We start from the raw sequence: 23,032 nt of genomic DNA, 5'->3' as shown, positions 1-23,032 counted from the left end.
CTGATAAGATATGTGTGCAGGTCCCTGAGGATGAAATGCTTCATCCTGTGCATGAGGATGATGATGCACATGCATTCATTGCTGAGGAGCGGGCATTGTTGGCACGTGCCACACCATCTCAGGCACGCAGACGAGCAGGAAGAACAGCACCAGCTTTAATAGCAGCTGCTCCAGAAGAGCAGCAGACCTCATCATCATCGGAAGAGGATTCACCCTCTTCTAAAGATTCTAATAGTGATGATCCTGATGTGCATGAAGAGGAGGGGGCTGAGGGCCAGGGGGAAGATGCCCAAGCACCTATAGATCTTGCTGATTAAATTTTTTATTTCAATCATTAATAATTAGCCATGAGTCATTGCTAAGAACCTTGATGCTTCAAACTTGCTTGCTACTTAATATTTGAAATTTCAGATTTCAATAAAGTTTGAACTTTAGTTTTGTTTGAAATTAAAGTTTAAGGCTGCACGCTTGATTTTTGTAATCTAGATTCTAGTCTAGACTCTAGAGACTGGCATACTGTCTACAAAGAGTGAAACTGAAAACTTGATTTCCATCGTTCTGAAAAGTGATATGATTTTTTAAGTTTAAGGCTTGAGATTTGTGACCTGAAATCTGATTTTCGTGACCTGTCTACTCAACTAAAATCTGGAATTGTAAGTGTAAGGCTAATCTGGATTCAATTCTAGGCTCTAGCATTGACCATTATAGGCATTTTGTGAAGTCATTTTTTTCGTTTTTAGCTAGTTTTGCACAGTTTTAGCATACTAAATGTATGCAGGGCATAAAATTTGTACTTTCAAGACCAAAAAATACGAAGTGATTTTTTGAAACTCCACATGTTTTTTTGAAACGTTTCACGTTTCAACCTTCTGACATGTTTCATTGAACCATGAAGCTAAGGAGCTCAAGAGCTAAAACAAAACTCAAATGAAAGCAGAAGACTAAAACTCGAACGCCGAAACCAGGCACCGTGGTGACTCCCCGGTGGGCTGTAAAGATATCTCGAATCTGCATCTGTCGAGCTGTCACTAGTTGTCGTGGAGTATGTGGTCTCCTCGATCTCTGTATCCCATGGGCTATGTCAAGGGTGACGCCTAATCTATGGCAAGATAGACCGGACCTGGCCCCTCTCTGTGTCGTGTGGGATCTCTACATCCCATGCTCAGCAGCGTCTCATCGTCTCCCCCCACAGATCCACACTGTCCTCATATCAGCTATGCCACTATATCCTGGAGCTTACTTATTTGCATAGAAGCCCGTGACATGTCGCTATGGTTAGTCAACACATAGAGCCCAATACAGACCTAATTGTGGAAGTGGATCAACCGTGAGAGTGGACCAAAGCTGTGCCCCTCCTAAGAAAGGTAGTGGTATCATCCCCGAATCTCATACTAGGCTGGGCGAACACATAAGATATGCTCCTCGAATCTCCCCCAACGTGCATAACCTGCAAATATGTGGCTCTTTGGGTATGCATGCGGCTCTCCCTACCTCAATCCTCAGCTGCTGATGGGACGATACCCGCATCTGTGCAATGGCCACCCTCAGTGCATGTTGAGACTTCTCTGTTCTCGAGGTACTAGGGGTCTGATGATAATCCACTCTCCAATACTCACAAGAAGTGGTCGTGATAGAACTGGATCTTGGTGGGGAACTCCTAGTCCCCCTGCAAGAGGTGGAGGAGATCTAGCCATATGATACAATTCATCTTGTCTCGTGGGATCAACTTGGATCGTACATCCATGTTGTACTAAAAGGGGGAGGGGGGGCGGTCCATCTGGATACCGTGACTGGCAAACCATGTGGATACGCGTGCATACTATAGTGTACCAACCCCATTCTCTGCTAGCAATCTGGATGACTTTAGTGCCAACCTCAGCAATCTCTATTGGGATAAGGCCCAACCTTTGAAGAGAAAAATGTGATTGTCTGAAAAATGGCATCAACCTAGAGAGGTGTCACGGTAAACTCTGCCTTTACTATCTCATGGGGGACTAAGGACTTCTATGGCGATCTAGTCTACTCTGATCTAGATCTATACCAACCGTTGATCGATGAAAGAACAACAAATAATTTCTTTTCTTTGGTTCTTTTTATGTGCTTCGATGTAGAGGCTGATGTGCATGTAGAAAGTGGATTTGTCGGCGAGGCTCAAAAGTGAGTGTAACTTGCGCCGAAATGTGCGCATGACGTAACGAGCACGTAGAGCACAAAAAATTGATCGTTTTCACCTTTTTGTAGCTCCCTCAAATTCCTCCTGGATCAAGAGATACGGCTTGATCTAGGTGGAGGGGCAAAAAAGAGTGAAAATGCACAGTGATGATGTGGCACTGTGCTTAGTAAGAGGTGTGCATGTGAAGCATTGTAGTGATGAGGCAGCTGTGTGCCAAAAAGGTGTCGTATACATGGCAGTCAGCCTTACTAAAGCCAGTCCCTCGTTGGTGGATCCTAAAAGTGCGCCTGAAAGCACTGCCTCTCTAGTAGGTCCAAAACTCCCTGTCTTCGTGTGAGTCGTGCCTTGGTTGCATGGTTCATCGTGAAAACTGGCCCTGTGAAGACTTTCCCTAAGTATGTATAGGATTGCACTATCTCCACTAGCTCACCTCGATAAGTAAAGCTATGTCAGTGAAGCATTGCGTGTGTGAAGATCATAACCTTGGTCTTCCCAAGAAGTCTCTCTCTCTCTGCAAAACACCTCTAGGGCCTCTGGATGTCTTTGTAGTCCCTCTGTTGAAGATGAAATGCGGACTATGCCGTCCGCATATAGTAGTATTTGTACCATCAAATCAGCCAATAGTAATCCCATGCCTCCTAGGCGGTCAATAAAGGATGTGATCTCATCAATGTAGAGCCCCAAGAGAGTCGGTCAAAGCGGGAATTGCTACTTAAATTGATCGTGATCTCAACCCAACCCAATAGGCCTCCTAGGGCATGAACTCTCTCTCTCATGGACTCATATAGCCTCATCACCCCCCATATCATGACCTCTGGAATCTACATCTCCTGGAGTCTCCTCATTATATGAGATCATGGGACAATGTCGAAGGCCCTCCAGAAGTCTATAAAGCAAGTGTAGACTTTCTAGGATCTTGACTTCGCTTCCTCAATGATAGCCCACAAGGTGAAGATGTGGTCTAGCGTGGGAGGCTGTCTCCTTCAGGGCCCTATAGGCCACCCCTTTGTACTTTCTCATTATCCATTTGCTTAAGCTTGTTGTCATGTGGTGCCTGCATCGGGACATCATAAAGTGAGCTCGCATATGTGTGCCAAACATTTGGATCTGTGATGGGGATAGGCAGCTTCCCCTCGGATAGAAGCCCCCACCCAATCATAGGATCTCCCCCTCAAAATAATCCAATCATCTTATCCATCATGTGTGTGAGGAAAGGCCACCTCTTACGATGTGTCAATCGCCGTGAGATCCGCTACCCCTCAAGTATTGTCAGATGGCCCAAGGCTCGCTCACATGTAAGGTGAGGTCTCATCTCACTGCACTTGTCATCGAACCAAGGTTTCAGGCATCTTCCCAGCTGACACATGTGTTGCAGATCTAGTCGTGGGGAGGGATCTAGTAGCAGCGTCCTGTACCACTGAGACAACGGTGGCCAAGGCATGGGCGAGATCTGCATCATCTCCAAGTGAAGCCCGAAGCTCACAGGCCAAGTGACTCACACAAAATGAATCTGGCCGTGAGACGAGCTGGGAGGAGCTCTCCTAGTGGCTAGTGTAGTGACCAAGACACTAAAAGCTAGATACGAGTGGTCAACGCCCAGTGGGTGGAGGCACAATAAAGCCGTGTATCCATGATACAAAGACTAGGGGACCTATCAAATAATCCGCTGTCCTTGTCTCCCCGCCATGTGGGAAAGGAGTAAGCCCGCAAGATGACTGCCATCATTAGGTCATGGAAAGCCCCCAACTCAAGTAGATGTCGCCATATCTGGTCACATATGGTGCCTCCATCAAGTTCCAGACTATCCCAAGCTTTGCTGGATCTAGCTCCGGTACTATGAGGGAATCAGTTGCAAAATCTAGCAAGCCCACATGTCTTCTCCTGTGCGTGCATTGAAGTCACCAAGAAGGAGAGTGTCTCCCTGCCTGGAGAACTCCATGATGTCATCATATATTGTCTCATATCGTTGTGTCCCTCTGCAGTCACCTCATCTGCATAGGATGATGTATCTAGGGGGGGAAAGCACACCGCAATGAAGATCGGTCATGCATCTAGTAGCTAGATTCGTATCCACATATCTCGTTGTGCTCCTATCTCGGTACTACCGATATGAGCGGTCTCAAATGTGATCTGACAAGAACTGCTGCTACTCTAGAAGCCCATATCCCGCTCTCTCTCCTCATCTCTCCCCTACAGTATAACTCCCCTGTGTATCATGTAGGCAGGCCTCTCTTTGGACTCTCATGTGTCTCAATGTAGATAATCAAGTCTCTGTCGGTGTAGGTCTTTGAGAAACCCCTTGGGTCAGACCAAAGATTGCCATTGCAATTCCGCACTGCCATCTTCAGCCTATTTTGTGTTCTCATCTCATGAGTCAGACACCGTCATATGCTGCCCACTTCCCCTTCTTCCCTTTCTTCCCTATCTGCCCTCTCTCGGAAGATCACTTTCCCATCTCTGTATGCAGTCCATTCCCCATCTCGGATGATCACTTTCCACCTTTGTATGCAGTCCATCATGTCTACCATACCCTGCCTCTGGTGCTCCTATTGTAGGAGTGTGAGATCATCATCATTTATGTAAATCTTAGTCACTTTCAGAGTTGTACTCATGCTCATGAGGGTGGACTTGTCCATCACTATTATCCAGAGTCTCATCACTAGTGGCCTTGCCTATGTCTCAGCCTTGCCCACTCTTCAAGCTGTCTCACATGTGAGAATGGCCCCATAAAGTAATGTCTTGGGTCATTTTTCTCTCAAATAAATGTAGTTTTCTTATGAACCATGTTATGGCCCGACCATCGTTTGGACAAGTACCTCGGCATAAGAAAGACATGTTCATAGCCCCCACAGGTTTAAAGCTTAGACTTAAGTCCCTAATTAGCAGCAAGAGGAGCAAGAATGGTTCATAGATTGGAAGATTACTTCTGATTTTATCAAACAAGCGATGATTGCAAGATCCTTTACCCTTATACGCAATTGGAAGACAATGCATATAACTAGGCTTCACAAGTCAAGTAGTTCAAATGGACAATAAAAAGTGCAATCTCCAATTATGCCTTCCATGTCTCCAATTCAAAGCTATAAGCTTACTTGAACACATTACTCGAGACATCCCTTCAAACTTTCCTCGTATTTGCAAGAAAAATGGCATTTTAGCCTGAACAAGATCTAAACTACATACCAAAAGATGTTCTATCCAACTTCCAATTATGCTTTCCATGTCTCCAATCCAAAGCTATAAGCTCACATGAATGTATTGCTTGAGGCATCCCTTCCAACTTTCCTCAAAGAAATGGCTGAAAATGAACACTTTCCTCCCTGAACGAGATCTAAACTACGTTCCAAAAAGATGTTCTAGCACTTCTACGCTTGAAAAAAGGAATAATGACAAAACAAGATCAGGGCTGAAAACAAAATGACTGAAGCCTTTTGAGGTAAAACACTGTCATTGTGGATTGGCATAGACTGAAGCAAAAGTACACTCCTTTTTTCCTAATACAAAAAGATCAAACCTAGCCGTATAACATATATAAAATAACAGGTGCCACACAGCCCAAGGAAAACCTGTTAGATAAATAGTGCCAATCTCTAGTACGCAAATCTTAAAGTTAAGCACATAAATTCACAAAAGAGAAGTGATTGCTTCAGCTTCAAAGAAACAGAAACTGGTAGCTTTCATGCATATTTCAGCCAAAACGTAAGTGCAAGAATAACAGAAATTCTACCATTACCAATCCACAGGCTATGAGTTTGTAGCTCTAACCTCAAACAATGCCAAGGCACGAGGATCATAAACTCCAAAACCTGACTGCTCGTGGTTGTTAAGTGGAGGCTTTCCATAATTATAAGAAAAGTTCTCTTCAACTATCCTTGGGAGACGTAGGCACCCTAACAGCTGCGAGAACGTCTTGGTTGTTGGAACGACACCCGATGCTAACGTCTCTCGATAAACGGAGAGGGCCCATGAGGTACTGCACGAAAGAATGAAGTAAGAAGTTGTTATAGTTAGGTTAAGGACTTTATAGACTTATCATAAAATACCTCTCTCTCTCTCTCTCTCTCTCTTCTTCATTGCAGTGTGTTACTTCCCTCCAGACACGTCATCCTATGCACAAGAGGTCACTATAGACGGACACAGCCCATATGAGACAATTTAGGAGGGCATCACGGAGTTCTCCAGATAGGGAGACACCCTGAGACTACTGAGGCTTGCTCTAGAGTCATCCAAACGACTAGCTAAGAGTGGGACGGACACATGGTATGCACGTATATCCACATGGTTTGCCACACAAGGGATTCAGATGGACAGGCTCTCTCCCTTTCAGTACAGTATGGATGCACCCCTTGATCGATTCCATGAGATGAGATTAACCATATCATACGGTTAGACCTCCTCCAGCTCCACACATCTCGGGCTTGGGGGGGAGATTAGGAACTTCCCACCAAGACCCAGTTCTACCGCTGATAGGACAAAATCTGTATCAAGTTTTTGAGTACTGTATATAGTTGTGGGTAGGCACATAGCTGTACACATCTAGGGTAGGTGTGGGCTTTTGGCATTTGTGGATTTTTGGACTGATGTATAGTTTTTTAAGATAATAAAGTATGTTTTGCAGGGACTTCATGGGAAATGATGAAATGCAATGTGGTTGTACCAGACTTCCAGAGCAAGGGTGTCCAGTGTGTGATTAAGCGAAATGTTTTTAGGGTCATGTAAAGTAAAGTCATGAAGGGTTTTTTTAATATTTTCCTGAGTCAATGTGCACTTGCATGTTACAGGAATTTGATATGTTATGGTGTCCATGTCAAAGGGCTTTTCATGTGTGTGTACGGGGTTGCATGCAAGCTTTAATAGCGCTACTATGCAGCATGGAGTATCCTTAGCGACAGAGACTCCATGAATTCCGTATGCAAGAGATAGAGGGACGAAGAAATTGCAGGCTTAGGGCAATGGAACGTGACCTTCATCGATGATGGTTGTCCTAAAGGAGCTGGGCACTCTTCGTGGAACGTGAGATCGATGCTTGCTGCAGATGTTCGTCAATCACTGATCTTCTGCTTTGTGAGGGAAGAGAAGCTATCCTAAAGGAATTGGAAGCCTCTTTGACATGGTTGTGATCTTATGCTGATTTGATCGTGGGAGATTTTTGGGTACTGATAGAGAAGGACTGTTGGTGGCGCTGTTGCAGCTTTGTGGGAGTTACCAGCTGTTGTTCTTGATGGAGAGTTAGGAGTGTGGGCTGTGGGTTCATAGTATTCTGAGGCTGACTGTTCTCTGAGTTTTGGGGGGAAGTTCAGTTCTAAGTTTATCTGTTTCGGGCTGTGTAGTCTTTTGGCTCTCTTTGAGTCTCTATGATCCATGTTCAGTCAGTTTTTTTTGTGGGGGTTTGTCTCGGTGCCTATTACAAAGATACATACTCTGGAATCTGGTTCATAAGCTCATCATCTACGAGCCCACATTGCAGCTGATCCCTATGAAGTCTCAGCTATCTGACGTGGTGAAGTACATAATTCTTGGTTGTCTTTCTTTTTTTTCTTATCACCGCGACCATTTCTTGAGAGTCTCGGAGGAGGGATTCATCATCAAACCCCAGTATCTCGAGGACAAGGGAGTCTCACACGCATTGAGGATCGCCATTGGGCAGATGCGGGTTTCATCCCATCAGCTGAGAATTGAGACAAGGATAGCAGCACGTATATCCAGAGAGCAAAGGACCTATATGTTATGCACACTTTGAGAGATTGAGACAGAGGAGCACTTTCTCTACACCTGCCCAGCCTACTATGAGATCTAGGGGCAATACCACTATCTTTACCAAGATGGGAGTGGGTTCGGCCCACTGTCACGACTAATCCACTTCCATGACTAGGTTTGCATTGGGCTCTATCTACTTGAGATGTGCCGCCACAGGGAGACCTTGCTATGACTGATCAGGGAGCAGCAGGAAGGGACTAGACCACAGGATACGGAGGCTGACCAGACACAGCGGCATGTCACAAATTTCTATGCATCTGAGTCAGCTCCAAGACACAGTGGAATGGAGGAGGAGGAGCTAGTTGACATGTGGGCGGTATGGATTTCTTAGAGAGGATTGCAGAGGCTACCCGTGACATGGAGAGCGACTAAAGCACACTTGATTGAGGTCCGACCTATCACAGCTTTCCTCAAAGAAGACCGCTCGAGACGAGGGTCACTATGAACATAGCTCAGTGGGTTAAGAGATCGAGGAGACCATGCCCTCCTCGGCCACCACAGCTTGAGACGGCTAGACAGACGCAGATCCGAGACATCTTTGCCACTCACAGACATCTCTCTCTCACACACGCAACTAATAGTGATCGCCAGTCCCATAGATCCTAAAGGGTCTCACGGAGGACTTTAATACGACCATATCATATAGTATCATCTCTCTCTCTCTCTCTCTCTCTCTCTCTCTCTCTCTCTCTCACACACACACACACACACACGCGCGCGCACACACACACACACACAGTTATGCTCTAGCCGAGATAGCATGACCTTGGAAAGATCGGTGGGCATTTTCTCTTAGATGACTGACTTCTGTAATATTTTATGTGCGTAAATTAAATGGTCAAGGGAAGTAACTGCCAAGGTCCTAGGTGAGTATTGGCATCGACTAGGTGGTTCTGAGTGCTCAAGCCTAGGTGCACCTAAATGTGTAAGAATGCCAAGGGGCAAATGTTTTAATTGTGCCCCAAGAGAGGGGTAAATGGTGTACCAAGCTAAAGGTCTAAAATGATGACATGTGGCAGGAGGGAACCATCTAGGGAATTGTGGGCTTGTGGATAGGCATGAAGGAATAAAAGTTACGTATCTTTGGCGTGCATGCAATCCATGAGAGAGGCTAGGAGGAAAAATACGATGCCATCGCCGGTGAATTGTGCCCGTGAATCGACGAGCTTGTTGAAAGGAAAAGGAATAGAGTGTATCATTTGGTATCAGAGCGCTCAGGTTCGACGAAGGGATTCATACGAATTGCGTATGAAGGAAGCGCAGGGTGTTATGGGCGACGACGGAAATCAGCGGGGTAGGCTGACGATGGGCGGCGATGGGCTCTAACGGGCTCTTGGCTTCCACAATCCTCTATACAGGACAAGCTATACTCCTCAGTACCGTGAAGGTGCTCTGTGTAGGTCTTCCGCACCAACTCTGATCAGCCTGCCTCCGATGATGCAGCAACAAACAACAAAGTCTGCCACCCAAATGCAGGAGACTCAATTCTGTCCCTCGCAAATGACATTCTATTGATGGATCACCCACATCTTAGCAAAGGCTTGAACAAGTGCCTAGAGAGCGTGTGACGATGAACGACGTGGGTTGAGGCTGATTCCGAATCAGAGAGCGAATTGAGGCGCAGTGATGGACGATGCACGGACAGCGTCATAGCTATGTGGGTGACTCGACGCCGATGCATGGTTGACGGGTCATCTAGCAGCTCCTCAAGGCAGTAAATCAGGGTAGCGCAGGGTTCACGTGCGCAGGTTACTTACAGGATTACCTTGAAAAAAATTTTCCGTCAACTACATGGGTTCAAATAACCTCTACGAAGTCTGAGAAACACGGGAGTGGCGCAGATTTTTGAGGCCTTGCTTAACTTCACATCTCGTCCCAACTAGCTCACAGCACCTGAGGCCTTTCTTGGACGAATCCTTCAGACTCTCACCTATCTGCAATTATTGGACTGGTTGAAGGGGAGTATCTTCTCAAGACTACGTGGAGCTTCCAAGGGGCGTTTTTTTCCATTCTTCTATACAAATTTTCCGTTTTCAGTTCGCAGTCCATTTACTCTTGTACAGCAAAAAAAGGGAAATTTGAAGTGTGATACTTTTGGAGTTTTGGCGTGCGGTGAAAAAATATATATATTAAAAAATATATATATTTTCCCTTTTGAAAGAATGGAGACAGAGGGACAAGATTCCAGGGTAAATCCTGGTGAATCTAGAGCGCGATCTACGCAAGAAATGTCCCATCACACAACACCTACTCTGGTGGGTAGGATTTCTGTACTAGAAGATGCCTTACAACAGATCATGAACCAGCAACTTCAAGTAAATGCTGGTCAAAATGAAATTAGAGAAATGGTGCAAGCCTTGTCGGCTAGACCATCTAGAAATGAAAAGGGCAAAGCTCCAACAGAGCAAGAGCCCAGTATACACTCGTCGGAACGTGCGAAGGTGTAGGTACCTAATATTGCCAACTATAATCGGAAAAGTACATTGGTCGGATGACCAAGCGCAGCTCTCTTGTGATTGAGGTTTGGTTACACAAGTGGGAAGAAGCCTTCGCCATTTGTGAAATCAGATATGATCTAAAGAAAATCCGCGAGACCACTCACCTGTTTATTGAGGCAGCGGATAGGTGGTGGATAAAGCAATAGAAAGATCAAGTTGCCCCTATCACCTGGGAAGGGTTTAATGCTGAATTTAAGAAACACTTTCTTCCACCTGACGAAGAGTCCCAAGCTTGGGATGCTTACAGAAACCTTCACCAGAGGAATTTGTCGGTGGCAGAGTACACTGACAAGTTCAGGGAATGTGTTATGAAAATAACAGGCCCTCTCCCTATGTCGGTTGAGTTGAAAGACTATATCTATGGACTGAACGACAAGATTAAAATGGAAGTTCAGGCTAAATATGTGACTACATTAGATGAATCTATTGCAGTAGCCCTGAACTACGAGGATGCCAGAGGAAAATCTAGTGGATTTGTGCAGGCAGGGACTCAGCATGAGTACTCGAGAAAAGGGGGATTTCATAGGAAATGGACTTCAAAGACAAGTGTCTCACAGCCAAGTGGCCAAACCAAGCAGGTGAAGCCGGTTGAGGGGCAAGCAAAGACAAGTACCACCGTTGGGGTGAAAAGGAAAGTAACTCCAATGGCAGCCCGGGCTTGGTCAAAGTCCTCATTGACCCCTGAGCAAAAAGAAAAAGCTAGAAAAGAAGGATTGTGCTTCGGCTGCCTTCAGCAACATAAGTGGAAAGATTCTCCACCAAACAAAGACCGCCGCATGGCCAATATGATAATATCTGAATGCGACGCGGAGATGCAGGAGAGTCCCAATGCGGAACATATGCAGATGCAATTGGCGGGACCTTTTCAGAGGTTAGTACCTGTGTTGTTAAGTGTATCTGTTACTAAGTTAGTAAGCGGTGCACCTGATAACATCCTTTCAAAGCCCGCAGCAACGGGGTATACGGTTTTCGATGAGCCCGAGTTGATTAAAATGAACCCGAGTTGATTAAAATGAAAGTGCAAGTAGCCAATCATGATGTGATTGTGTTGTTTGACTCAGCGTCAACGCACAATGTAATTAACTCGAAGCTTATTAGGAGGCTCAAGTTGAAAACTAGTCCGTCTGACTATGCTTATACAGTCAGGATGGCGGACAGAAGTTCAACTGAAGTATGGAACCAGAGGGTTACCCAGTTGGACTTTGAATTCAGGACTATGTTGAGAAGCTGGACTTTGAGTTGACCAGGCTTGCTCATGCAGATATAGCCCTAGGCATGGCTTGGCATTTTTGAAAAAATCCAGCCATTGATTGGAAAAAGCATATTTACTAGTTCAAGATGAACGGGGTAGAATATGTTTTGCAAGGTGAGAAGGATTTACCTCGAGGACCATTGATTTCAGCCATGGAAATTCGGAAGACTCCGAAAGAGTTTCTGTATCTGTGTATAGCATCGGTAGAGTCGATTGATGATGCGTCGACTAGCACTGAGGCTACCCAAGATGGGAAAATGGCCGAGTTGGCTAAAGAGATATCGGAGAAGTTCTCTGATTCTTTTAGGGATGAGTTACCTTATGGGTTACCTCCGGAGCGGAATGTTCAGCATAAAATTGAGCTTATCTCGGGGGGCAGAACCTGTAAATAGACCTCCCTATAGATTAAGCTTTACAGACGAAGCTGAGGTGCGAAGACAACTGGAAGAATACCTCAAGCTGGGGCAAATTCAACCAAGTTTTTTACCTTTTGCTTCGCCAATGATATTAAAGAAGAAGAAAGATGATACTTTTCGTCTCTGTATAGAGCATTGAATAATATCACTATTAAGCACAGGTATCCGATGGCTCCGATCGATGATTTGCTAGATGCATTACATGGGGCCGTAATTTTCAGTAAGATAGATCTTAAGTGTGGCTACCATCAGATCCGTATTAGAGCCGAGGATGTGCATAAAACCGCTTTTAGAAGCAGGTTTGGACATTATGAGTTTTTGGTAATGCCCTTTGGACTTACCAATGCTCCAGCAACATTCGTCATGCTTATGAACGATTTACTACGTCCGTATATCGGAAAGTTTGTAGTACATTTTATTGATGATATTCTGGTATTCAGTAAAAGTATTACTGAGCATCACGAACACTTAAGAATAGTGTTCAGTACTTTGAGGAAAGCCAGTCTTTATGTGAATAAGAAGAAAACTATACTGTGTATGGTTAGACTGGGTAGAAATGGATCTAAAGAAAGTGGCTGCGATACTGACTTGGCCAATCCCTCAGAGTTTGACCGCTTTAGCGATCATTCTTGGGATTTGTCCAATTTTATCGAAGGCATATCAAAGGATATTCCGAAATAGTATCGCCATTGACTAATCTGACCTCAGATAAAGTACCTTTTATATGTAGACAGAATCAACATGAAAGTTTTAACACCATAAAACAAGCTGTGGTCACAAGACCGGTGTTAAAAATAGTTGATCCCCAGAAACCGTTGTTCCTCGAAACCGATGCAAGTGGCATTGCGGTAGGAGCAATTCTCTTCCAAGAGGGAAAGCCAGTAGCCTTTGAAAGCAAGAAGCTTTCTCCCTCTCAAAGAAATTGGCCAACTCATGAATTAGAGTTCTATTCTGTTGTCCATGCTTTGAAAACATGGCGACATTATTTGTATGGATCGGAGTTTTATATGGATGTTGATCATGATACTTTCAAACATTTTTATAAACAACCTGACTTGAGAGGCCGCCAAGCTAGGTAGGCAGAACTCATGCAGGAGTTTAATTTCACGATTCGGTATCGAAGAGGGAAGGATAATAAAGTTGATGATGCGTTGTCATGCATTATGCATAACATGAGTTTCACGGTGTTAAAGAGTGCTCTAATGGCCGAGATAAGAGAAACTCAAAGGGTGGACGAGTTTGTCCAGAGCCTATGGCCTAAGGCTCATGTGTTAAAACCCGGGGAAAAGGATGACCTGGCATCCAGAAAAGGCCAAACTTATGCAAGATATGCCATAAGGGATGGTATGCTGAAAAGAAATGGCAAGGTAGTAGTACCTAATCAGAATGATCTCAGGCAGAGAGTCATTCAACAATGCCATAATAGCCCATGTGCGGGACATCCAGGAGTCGAGAAGACATATGATCTTGTAAAGCGAGATTTCTTTTGGCCAAAGATGAAAAAGCATATTCATGAATATGTGACACGTTTTTCGTGTCAGGTAAGTAAGGCAGAACGAGTGAAGCCACCCGAACTTTTACAGCCCTTCGAGATACCACTAGGTAAGTCGGAGAGCATTTCCATGGACTTTATTGTAGGTCTGCTTACGACACAAGGTGGATATGATTCTATCCTTGTGGTGGTTGATCGTCTTACCAAGATGGCTCACTTCATTTCAACTAGAGAATCTGTTAGTGCCCCGCAAGTGGCGGATTTGTTCATTAGACATATATTTCGCCTGCATGGATTACCCAAATCCATAGTGTCAGACAGAGATGTCAAATTTACCGGTCATTTTTGGACTGCGGTATTTGAGACGCTAAGGACTAAGTTGGGAATGAGTAGTGGGGATCATCCAGAAACGGATCGTCAAACAGAAAGAATCAACCAAATGATAGAAAACATTCCTCTATAGGGTTCAGTCCGTTTGAGTTGAACTATGGTTATAGACCAGTCAATCCAACTATAGTTGAAGTACCTCAGAAAGTGCCAAGTGCCGCGAACTTTGTGGTTCAGATGCGGGAGATGCTAGCACTTGAGAGAGCTAACATCCGCCAAGCTATGGATAGAGCTAAGACGTATGCGGATGAAAACCGATCCGCTAGAGAATTTAAGGAAGGAGAAAAGGTTTTTCTCAGAGTTCCTTCGCACTCAGTCTTTGACTGCAGGAGAGTGTGCTAAGTTATCACCTCGATATTGTCGGCCATGGTTAATTCTAAAAAGAATAGGCAAGGTAGCCTATAAATTAGAATTTCCACAGGGGTGTAAGGTACACCCAGTGTTTCATGTTTCTCGTTTAAAGAAAAATTTGCATACTGGTGACTCACTAATCGAAGGTGTTGTTTTGTTTCAGGAGATAGAGGATAATGCAAGACGCAAACCAACAAGAATCCTGGACCGAGGAACAATGCAAGTGCGAAATCAGAAGATACCCACGGTGTTGGTTGCATGGCATGGTCTACCTCTATCAGAAGCTACCTGGGAATCCGTATACCAGTTACGGAGAGTGTTTCCATATTTCATCATCGAGGACGTTGATGCTTGAAGAGGGAAGGAATGTTATGCTCTATCAGAAGCTACCTGGGAATCCGTATACCAGTTACGGAGAGTGTTCCCAAATTTCATCATCGAGGACGTTGATGCTTGAAGAGGGAAGGAATGTTATGCTCTAGCCGAGATAGCATGACCTCAGAAAGATCGGTGGGCATTTTCTCTTAGATGACCGACTTCTGTAATATTTTATGTGCGTAAATTAAATGGTCAAGGGAAGTAACTGCCAAGGTCCTAGGTGAGGGTGTAATGGCATCGACTAGGTGGTTCTAAGTGCTCAGGCCTAGGTGCACCTAAATGTGTAAGAATGCCAAGGGGCAAACGTTTTAATTGCGCCCCAAGAGAGGGGTAAATGGTGTGCCAAGCTAAAGGTCTAAAATGATGACATGTGGTAGGAGGGAACCATCTAGGAAATTGTGGGCTTGTGGATAGGCATGAAGGAATAAAAGTTACGTATCTTTGACGTGCATGCAATCCATGAGAGAGGCTGGGAGGAAAAATACGATGCCATCGCCGGTGAATTGTGCCTGTGAATCAACGAGCTTGTTGAAAGGAAAAGGAATAGAGTGTATCACACACACACACACACACACACACACACACACACACACACACCCCACATTCGCTAGCAGCAGCAACCACTATGGTTTCTCTCACACTAGCAACGTCGTCGTCTTTCTGATGCTTTTTTTGGGCCCCACAGGTCCTATTCAGCCTCCTATGAAAGTTAACATGACAATGATCATCTCTCTCTCTCTCTCTCTCTCTCTCTCTCTCTCTCTCTCACACACACACACACACACCCCCCCCCACATTCGCTAGCAGCAGCAACCACATGGTTTCTCTCACACTAGCAACATCGTCGTTTCTATGCTTTTTTTGGGCCCCATAGGTCCTATTCAGCCTTCTATGAAAGTTAAGACGACGATAATCATCTCTCTCTCTCTCTCTCTCTCTCTCTCTCTCTCTCTCTCACACACACACACACACACACACACATACATGCATGCACACGACGGCGACCAGAGCACACATGATTGAGGTTCGACCTATTTCAGCTCTCCTCATGGGAGATCGACCAAGGCGAGGCATCACCCTTGACATAGCCCATCGGATCCAGAGATTGAGGAGACCACGCCCTCCACCACCACGAGAGACAGCTCGACAGATGTAGATACGTGAGCTCTTTACATCTCATCAGAGAGCCACCATGGAGCCTGGATACGTGGAGCCGGTTCATGCACTTGGGACTCTAGCTCTGAGCGCTTGATATTTTCATGCCACCCTCATGCTATTTTGCTACTTTTTTGCTATTTTGTACTAGTATAGCATTTTAGTACTCAGCAAGGGCTTAGTGAGCCCTTTGCCCCGACCCACATTGGTCTGTATGAGTTACTTGATTCCGTACCATGTCCCATAGGCCTGCGAGGCCTTCTACAGACGTTAATATATCTTTCTTTCTTTCTCTCTAATAAATGCAGGAATAGGTTCCAGAATAAAAGTAGGAAGTCGCATCTTTGGAATTGGGAGATGAAAAAAATTATATACACTATGCTTTTGCGGACACTAATCCTTTACGGCTGCCCAGCTTGGGCACCTCGACTCTCTAGGGTCTACAAGGAAAGAATAGAACATTTTAATAAACATTTCCTAATAGGGGAGTAGATGTTAATACGCCCTACACCATCCTACTGGCTGAAGCAAGTATGATACCTCTAGAAGGGGAGGATTCATGGCTTCCTCAACAAGGTTGAGAACATGGACTCCAGTAGGATACCACACAAAGTGATGGAAGCTATGCAAAGCATGGGATGTCACAGGGAGGAGATGAAGTGGATGGAATCATGGGGTATAACAGCTGCTGATACACCAGAACATGCAAAGCATGGGATGTCACAGCCAGGGAGGGGATGAAGTGGATGGAATCATGGGGTATAACAGCTACTGATACACCAGAATATGCTGCTGAGACACCAGAACATGCTTGTAGAAGACGCATGTGAAGATAGTGATGCAGAAAATGCCACGAAAACTATGGCAAAATATGGGGACAAAAATGCAGTTCTACAAGCAAGAAATTAACCCAATGGACAGCTATGGGATGCAGAAATACCTCGGGACGACATATCTATATTTAAAAGGCATCTAATCTGCAAAATTAAAACCAGTCCATATGATCCAGAGGTAGAGATGGGCAAATCTGCCCCACAAGGGATGTAGAAATTGAGCAGCATGTACTCCTAAAATGTAGAGCCTACGTACATATCAGGGAAGGTTATGGGGACAGAAGAAATAACTTGAAAATTCTGCTGGAGCAGCTAGCCCAAAAACTAGAAAGCTACTACATAGCAAGTTTTGTAATATTTAGCAAGTTTTGTAATATTTACTTTCAGGAGATCATCTAGGCAGTCGTAGCACTTTATCAGAGGTGCAGGATGGACAGACGAGATCATGAGCACTATTCGGGTCAAACAAGGTTGGCCTCTACATAGTTGAGCTTAGACCTTTATCGGGACCCTAGGATGGACTGGTTGCTCTCTAGCCGGATCCTTTTACACACACACACACACCGCACTTTGTAAGACTAGAATATATCCAATTGTATAAATTTAGTTTTTTGTTGTTCTAAAGTCCAAAATTCTACAAAGAAAATAAAAGAGAAAACGAAAGAGAAGACAAATGAGATTTTTCAAAAGAAAAATGAAAAACAAAAGGTAGACATATTAGCAAGCAAAGCAACATTTATGTCGTCATCCGTGCCCGAGCATAAGCAGCTATACTGAATTTCTAAAGACCCATGGAGTCTTTGGGGCAAACCCAATGCTTACTAAAATACATCAAATAAACAAAAGAAAAAGGTAACAAGAAATAAAGAAGAAAGGAAGAAGGTGATTAAGCAAAAATAAACTAACAAATCAAGAAACAAAAATTGACCAAAAAACAAGAATAAAATCTCTCTCTCTCTCTCTCTCTCTCTCTCTCTCTCTCAACCAGGGCACAACTTACACGAGGGCAAGGGGGTATACTATGAGATCCAAGGATGATACCATTTCTTATTCCAAGAGGGACACGAGTTTGGGCGTCTCTCCCAATTGATCTGTTTCCAGGACCAGGATTGCATCGGTCTCTATTTTGATGAAGATGCGACAACATAGAGAGACCCTGACGCGCCGCATTAGAGAGCAGGATGAGACAGCCGCCCCTGCGAGATTGAGATAGATAGAGTCCAATGACAAGTTACAGATTTTTACACTTTTGAGTCTGCCCTTGGAGAAGGAGAAAGATGACAGGGCTGAGTGGACTAGCGAGACGAGACGGCGACGTGGAGAGGCAGAGACGGACTAGGGCATGGACGATGGAGGTCTCACCCATCACAGCTATACTCAGGGGAGATCGTCCGACCAAAGAGGTCACCATCAATATGGCCGCCTGATATAGAGATCACGGAGACCACGCCTCTTATCGCCAAGAGACACGATCGGGCTCACGGCTCATAGGAGAGCCACAGCACAGGCTATGTATTTCGACCTTGAGCCTAAGTACTAGATTCATGTTATTTTGTTAAGGGGCCTTGTGAGCCCTTTGTTTCAGCCCACAGAGGTTACTTCTTGTGATTGTACTTTGTCTCATAGGCCCGCAAGGCCTCCTAAAGATGTGAATACATCTTTCTTTCTCTCTCTCTCTCTCTCATGTAGGAATGAAAGAAATAATTTACAGAATGAAATAATTATTTAAAACATAAAAAGCTAAATGAGCCTCTTACACTTATCATACTTAAGGGTCCTATTATCCCGCCTGATTTATTTTTTCCAGAAAAAGGTAAACTCTATTAATGCTTTGAAAAACAACCATACAAACAGCTTCCAAAAGGAGCTGTCGATGCAAATACAAAAGAGAAATAGGTTGCCAACTGTAAGAAAGCCACACGTTTTCAAATCTCTTGGCTCACAGCCTAAAGAGATTCTGAAATAGGAGCTCGCAACCAAGGTGGTGGTCTATACATCCAACGAATACCCTTCACGGAAAGGCTGTAGAAGATTCGTGCCAGGCATGCCTGGCAGAAACACTCCTGTCTTTTGGCAATAGCTCTTGAGCCCGGAGTACCACGCTCCAAAATGGCTCGCAACATGAAGATGATATCCTACAAGATGGCTACTAGAGTAGCCGTCGGGGAAATCGTCTGGCCTCCCATCCCTCAATTACATCGAGCGACCCAGATGTTCTAGGGAGTGATGCTGGAAACTGTCTCCCACACACCATCCTTCGGTAAAGGTGGTGGGCCTGATCGGGAGGGCTGAACTGCATCATGAATCTCAATCCGGGAGACCTGCTGTCTATGTATTCCTGTAAGCCGGAGAGACAAGGTCAATCGCAAAGGCGTGTCCTCCCTTTGTGAGCAAGGCTGCTATCCCCTAAGTGAAATCCTTGCTCATCCTCTGTGTACTAGCCACAATCCTGAAGGACGCTGGTCATATCCACTATGCGACGGGGGCAACCCCATAAGCAGTGAGGGGTCTCCAAAACTCCATTTGCACAGCCAGTGTATCTGCCCTCTACCCACATCTCCTCTAGCAAGGGGCAGATGGGCAGACCCTCGTGCCGCTATTTTGGCTCACGTAGCTCCTTGGGTAGAGCATTCCCATGTACTAGGAAATGGCAACCGGTTCAAGTCCAGTCATAGGATGGTGGGGAAAACAAGAAAGATTCAATACAACGTCTAACAAACAAATCAAGAATTTCACTTCAAATCTTCGACTTTAACACCTCGCTGCTTATGGTGTTTCATGATTAGCATCAGAAATGAATGGAGAAGTGGTAGGACGTGCAGAACCGCACATTGGATCACTCTAGTGCGGCACGAAGCCGCTGACGCCGAGTCGGCATATCCCATATCGCCAGCGACGCCCTACTTGTTCCCTGGCATAGGTGGCGCGTGGAGGCAACTTCGACGTCATAAGCACTTGGCAAAGGGTTGTCAAGCAACTCAAGTGAGGCGAACCGCCTAAGGGAAGGAAGGGAGAAGGTCGTGAAGGTGGCCTCGTTATCTATATTAGAGGTCCAAACAGGGAGAAATGGTAGGGAGAACCTTAGTCCCCTACTTCGGTAACCTTACAAACCAACCGCCAAGGTTTCTCAGAAACGAGAATGTGTTGGGGGGGTCCTCGAGCGCCCGTCAAGAGCGCACGCGCATACCCCGCGGGGTGATTATCACGACCAGCACCCTCCGCATCTCGGCGTAGTGGAACGTGTAACTAGCCTAGGGTCCTATTTCAACCTACACTTCTCCCATGTTGGAATGGATGTCCCATAGGCCCGCGAGGCCTCCCGCGGACGTTAATATATCTTTCTTTCCCTCTTTCTTTCTCTCTATATCTCTGCCTCTCTGCCAAAAAAGGGTCTTAGTGAGCCCTTTGTGGCTTGTATGAGCATGTGTCACTATATAGTACTCAGCAAAGGATTGTAGTGAGCCCTTTGCCTTAGCCCTTTGTGGCTTGCATGAGCATGTGTCACTATATAGTACTCAACAAAGGGTCTTAGTGAGCCCTTTTCCTCAGCCCTTTGTGGCTTGTATGAGTATGTGTCACTTTGATTTTGTACTTTGCCTCATAAGACCGTGAGGCCTTCGAAGACATTAAATCTCTCTCTCTCTCTCTCTCTCTCTCTCTCTCTCTCTCTCTCACCAAGTCTCTTCTCTTTGATTCCTTTGTCCGCCCAATAGGCATGTATGGTGGCCCTTGTTGTGGGGGTCTAATTTATTACACGTAGATTGCGCTCTAGTAAGTGGCTCTCTAGGTTCGCTTGCTATCACGGATAATCCACAACAAGCCATCAAATTGTTCTAATTGAGCTCAATGCATCTCCACTGGACCTTGATATGGCATTTCAGGTCAACACATACCTCCACTGAGTTAGGGAGTATGGCTCTTGTACCTTAGGATGGCACAAAATATCGCGGCTAGCACTATCTTCCTCCTAGCAACAACTAAGGGTGATCGGAGTTGTTGATATGCATATACATGCATGTGGCTTGAGAGTTTGGGCCTTCACATGGATAGATTACCCCCTTTCCAGTATAGGGATCGAGGCCCCTTCAGTCCCACTCACATATCACGAGGTCAACTAGGTTACTCGAGAGGCCCTTCTATAGCTACACACTTTCAAAACTTGGTTGGTGTCCAACGAGCTTACATTGAAGCTCCGCTTCTATAGGAAACCACGACTTACAAATTTCAAAGGAGGGCTTCATTGATCCATCCGGATCCATCTACTATATTCATTGAGGATATCAATCAGGCAGTTCCATGCCTCATTGCACCAACTCCGTAGTTAGAGTGGACTAGATGAAGAGCCGCATCTCCAACTTATGTGATCAGTAGGAGATCGAGTCGAGGGAACACTTCTACTTTCAGGTGCCTTGTGTATTATGAGATTCGAGGTTGTTATCAATGTCTCCTCGGAGGTGGTTTCACACTCTTCTCTAGCTTCCTCTCCTATCCAGATCAGAGACGTCTCACTGTCTTTATTTAGGAGGCTGTTTAGCACATAGTACTTGCTCCGGCTACATATGCAGGGTCAATACACACAGCCAGACTCTAATCAAAGCATGATCATGGAGGTTTTCCAGCTAGGTCACATGGACCAATGGATCACGGGTGGTCGACGAGGCCGAGATCCAAAACCGGTGACACGACAAACCCGTCAACGGGTAGATCCATGAATCATGCTTCAAGATCTCCCCTAGGATGCGTCAATTTTACGAGCAAAAACCTATGAGCAGGTTTATACGAGCGTGTTTTTCAAGAGATTTTAAAAATAGTATTTCTTTAGGAAACATGGCTTTTACACTTTTATTTTCATTAAAACTAGATCCCTTTATCATAAAATTATACAGACTAGTCACTCATTCATTTTTACATAACATAAATCTTCTTATTCATAGACATGCCTTTGTATCATTGTTATTACCTTAAAAAAGTATTGAAAAATAATTCATTTAAGAAACGTCCCTCATAATCACTCTCAATATAATAATATTATACATAAATAATTACTTATTAAATATATCATATGGCAATATCTTTCAAGTGTTTTTATAGTATTAATAACAAGATATTTATGGACATGTTTTTACAGAAGTTTAAATTACTGTAAATAAGTATTAACTTGGGCTCATATATCACTCTCATAAAATACATGTAATATTTAATACTATATATGCAAGGTTTTCCAAAATATAACCCCATAGATGTGCTCAAATGGGGTTTTCCGATCAATTTGAGTGGCTGAATGACTATATTTGGACATTGGATGTGAAAGTTATGTCACTTTTAAAAGTGCTGTCCAAGGTAGTTTCGCCAGCGAAACTACCTTGAAAGACCTTGTTCAAAGGGGTTTCGCTGGCGAAACTACCTTGATGGCTTACTTCAATGAGTTTTCTTTGGAGAAACCCTTTCATGAAGATAGGTTGAGAGAGGTTTTTCAATGTCACCCCCTATTAAGTAAAAAGTTGTAAGAAGGATCATAAGGGAATTTTCATAGAGAAGTCTACTCTACATGTGGGTTTCTTCAAAAGCCATCCCATTATGTTCTCACCATTCCCAAAGATTCACATAAATATTCGTGTATAAAATAGGCATTCCTATAATACTTTTCATATTTCTAAGTGAAACTATGTTTTCTTCTGATCCATTTTTGTCATATTTTTGCATAGTTGGAAGCTTTTTTTTTCCTTCGCTCGGACGCTCGGAAGATTTCGCTCGGAAAATGCTCGTCCCCTCTCCCCTACATGTTCACTAAGTCAGGGGCACAACTGACGAGGGTTACCGCTACTAGGAGACCACAATGGGTCACACACTATCACGATCTGTGACGTATTCCTTTCTCTATATCTAGACTAATAGATGGTTTGATGAATGGACACTTGTGGAAGGGTATGCCCTTTCGACGGGATACTTCCTATGAGGCACAACCCTTCACAAGAGACATTCTATTGAAGAGACACTCCTATTGTAACGTACCCTCTCATCAAGGGTCACACCCTTCACAAGGGATACACACCTCTTCATGCACATACACTTTGGAGTACACACCTTTTCATGTGTGACTCTTCACTCTCTATATAAGAGAGGCCCAATTATATGGATGACACACTACAGATACTACAAACACTCAAGCAATACAATTATTCCTTGTTCTCTGCTATTTCAGTCTCCTTTCTATTCCTTAGTACATTTCTAAATATAGTAAATCTAGGATTTCTTACAGTGGTATCAGAGCAAATTTCGCTCCTGCCTGTAGGAAATGCCCCCCACCTTCTAGCGCCTATCTCATACATCTCTTTCCACT

At 44.5% G+C, this 23,032-nt stretch overlaps 1 protein-coding gene across 1 annotated transcript in view; it reads right to left on the bottom strand.

Annotated features, from left to right (window-relative positions):
- MRL1 (Pentatricopeptide repeat (PPR) superfamily protein) overlaps window positions 1-23,032 on the bottom strand; it is a 97,242-nt gene that overhangs the window by 16,940 nt on the left and 57,270 nt on the right. Inside the window, exon 14 of the mRNA XM_087402314.1 lies at window positions 5,939-6,146. Coding sequence (XP_087258440.1) covers window positions 5,939-6,146 — 208 coding nt within the window. The remainder of the gene's footprint in view (window positions 1-5,938; window positions 6,147-23,032) is intronic.

This window comes from Dipteris shenzhenensis, chromosome 31 (assembly GCF_047967505.1).
Source record: "Dipteris shenzhenensis isolate YYH24624 ecotype China chromosome 31, Dip_SZ_1.0, whole genome shotgun sequence".
Classification (NCBI taxonomy): Eukaryota; Viridiplantae; Streptophyta; class Polypodiopsida; order Gleicheniales; family Dipteridaceae; genus Dipteris; species Dipteris shenzhenensis.
Note: the sequence above shows the minus strand (reverse complement) of the source record. Positions and strands in the feature narration are given on the sequence as shown.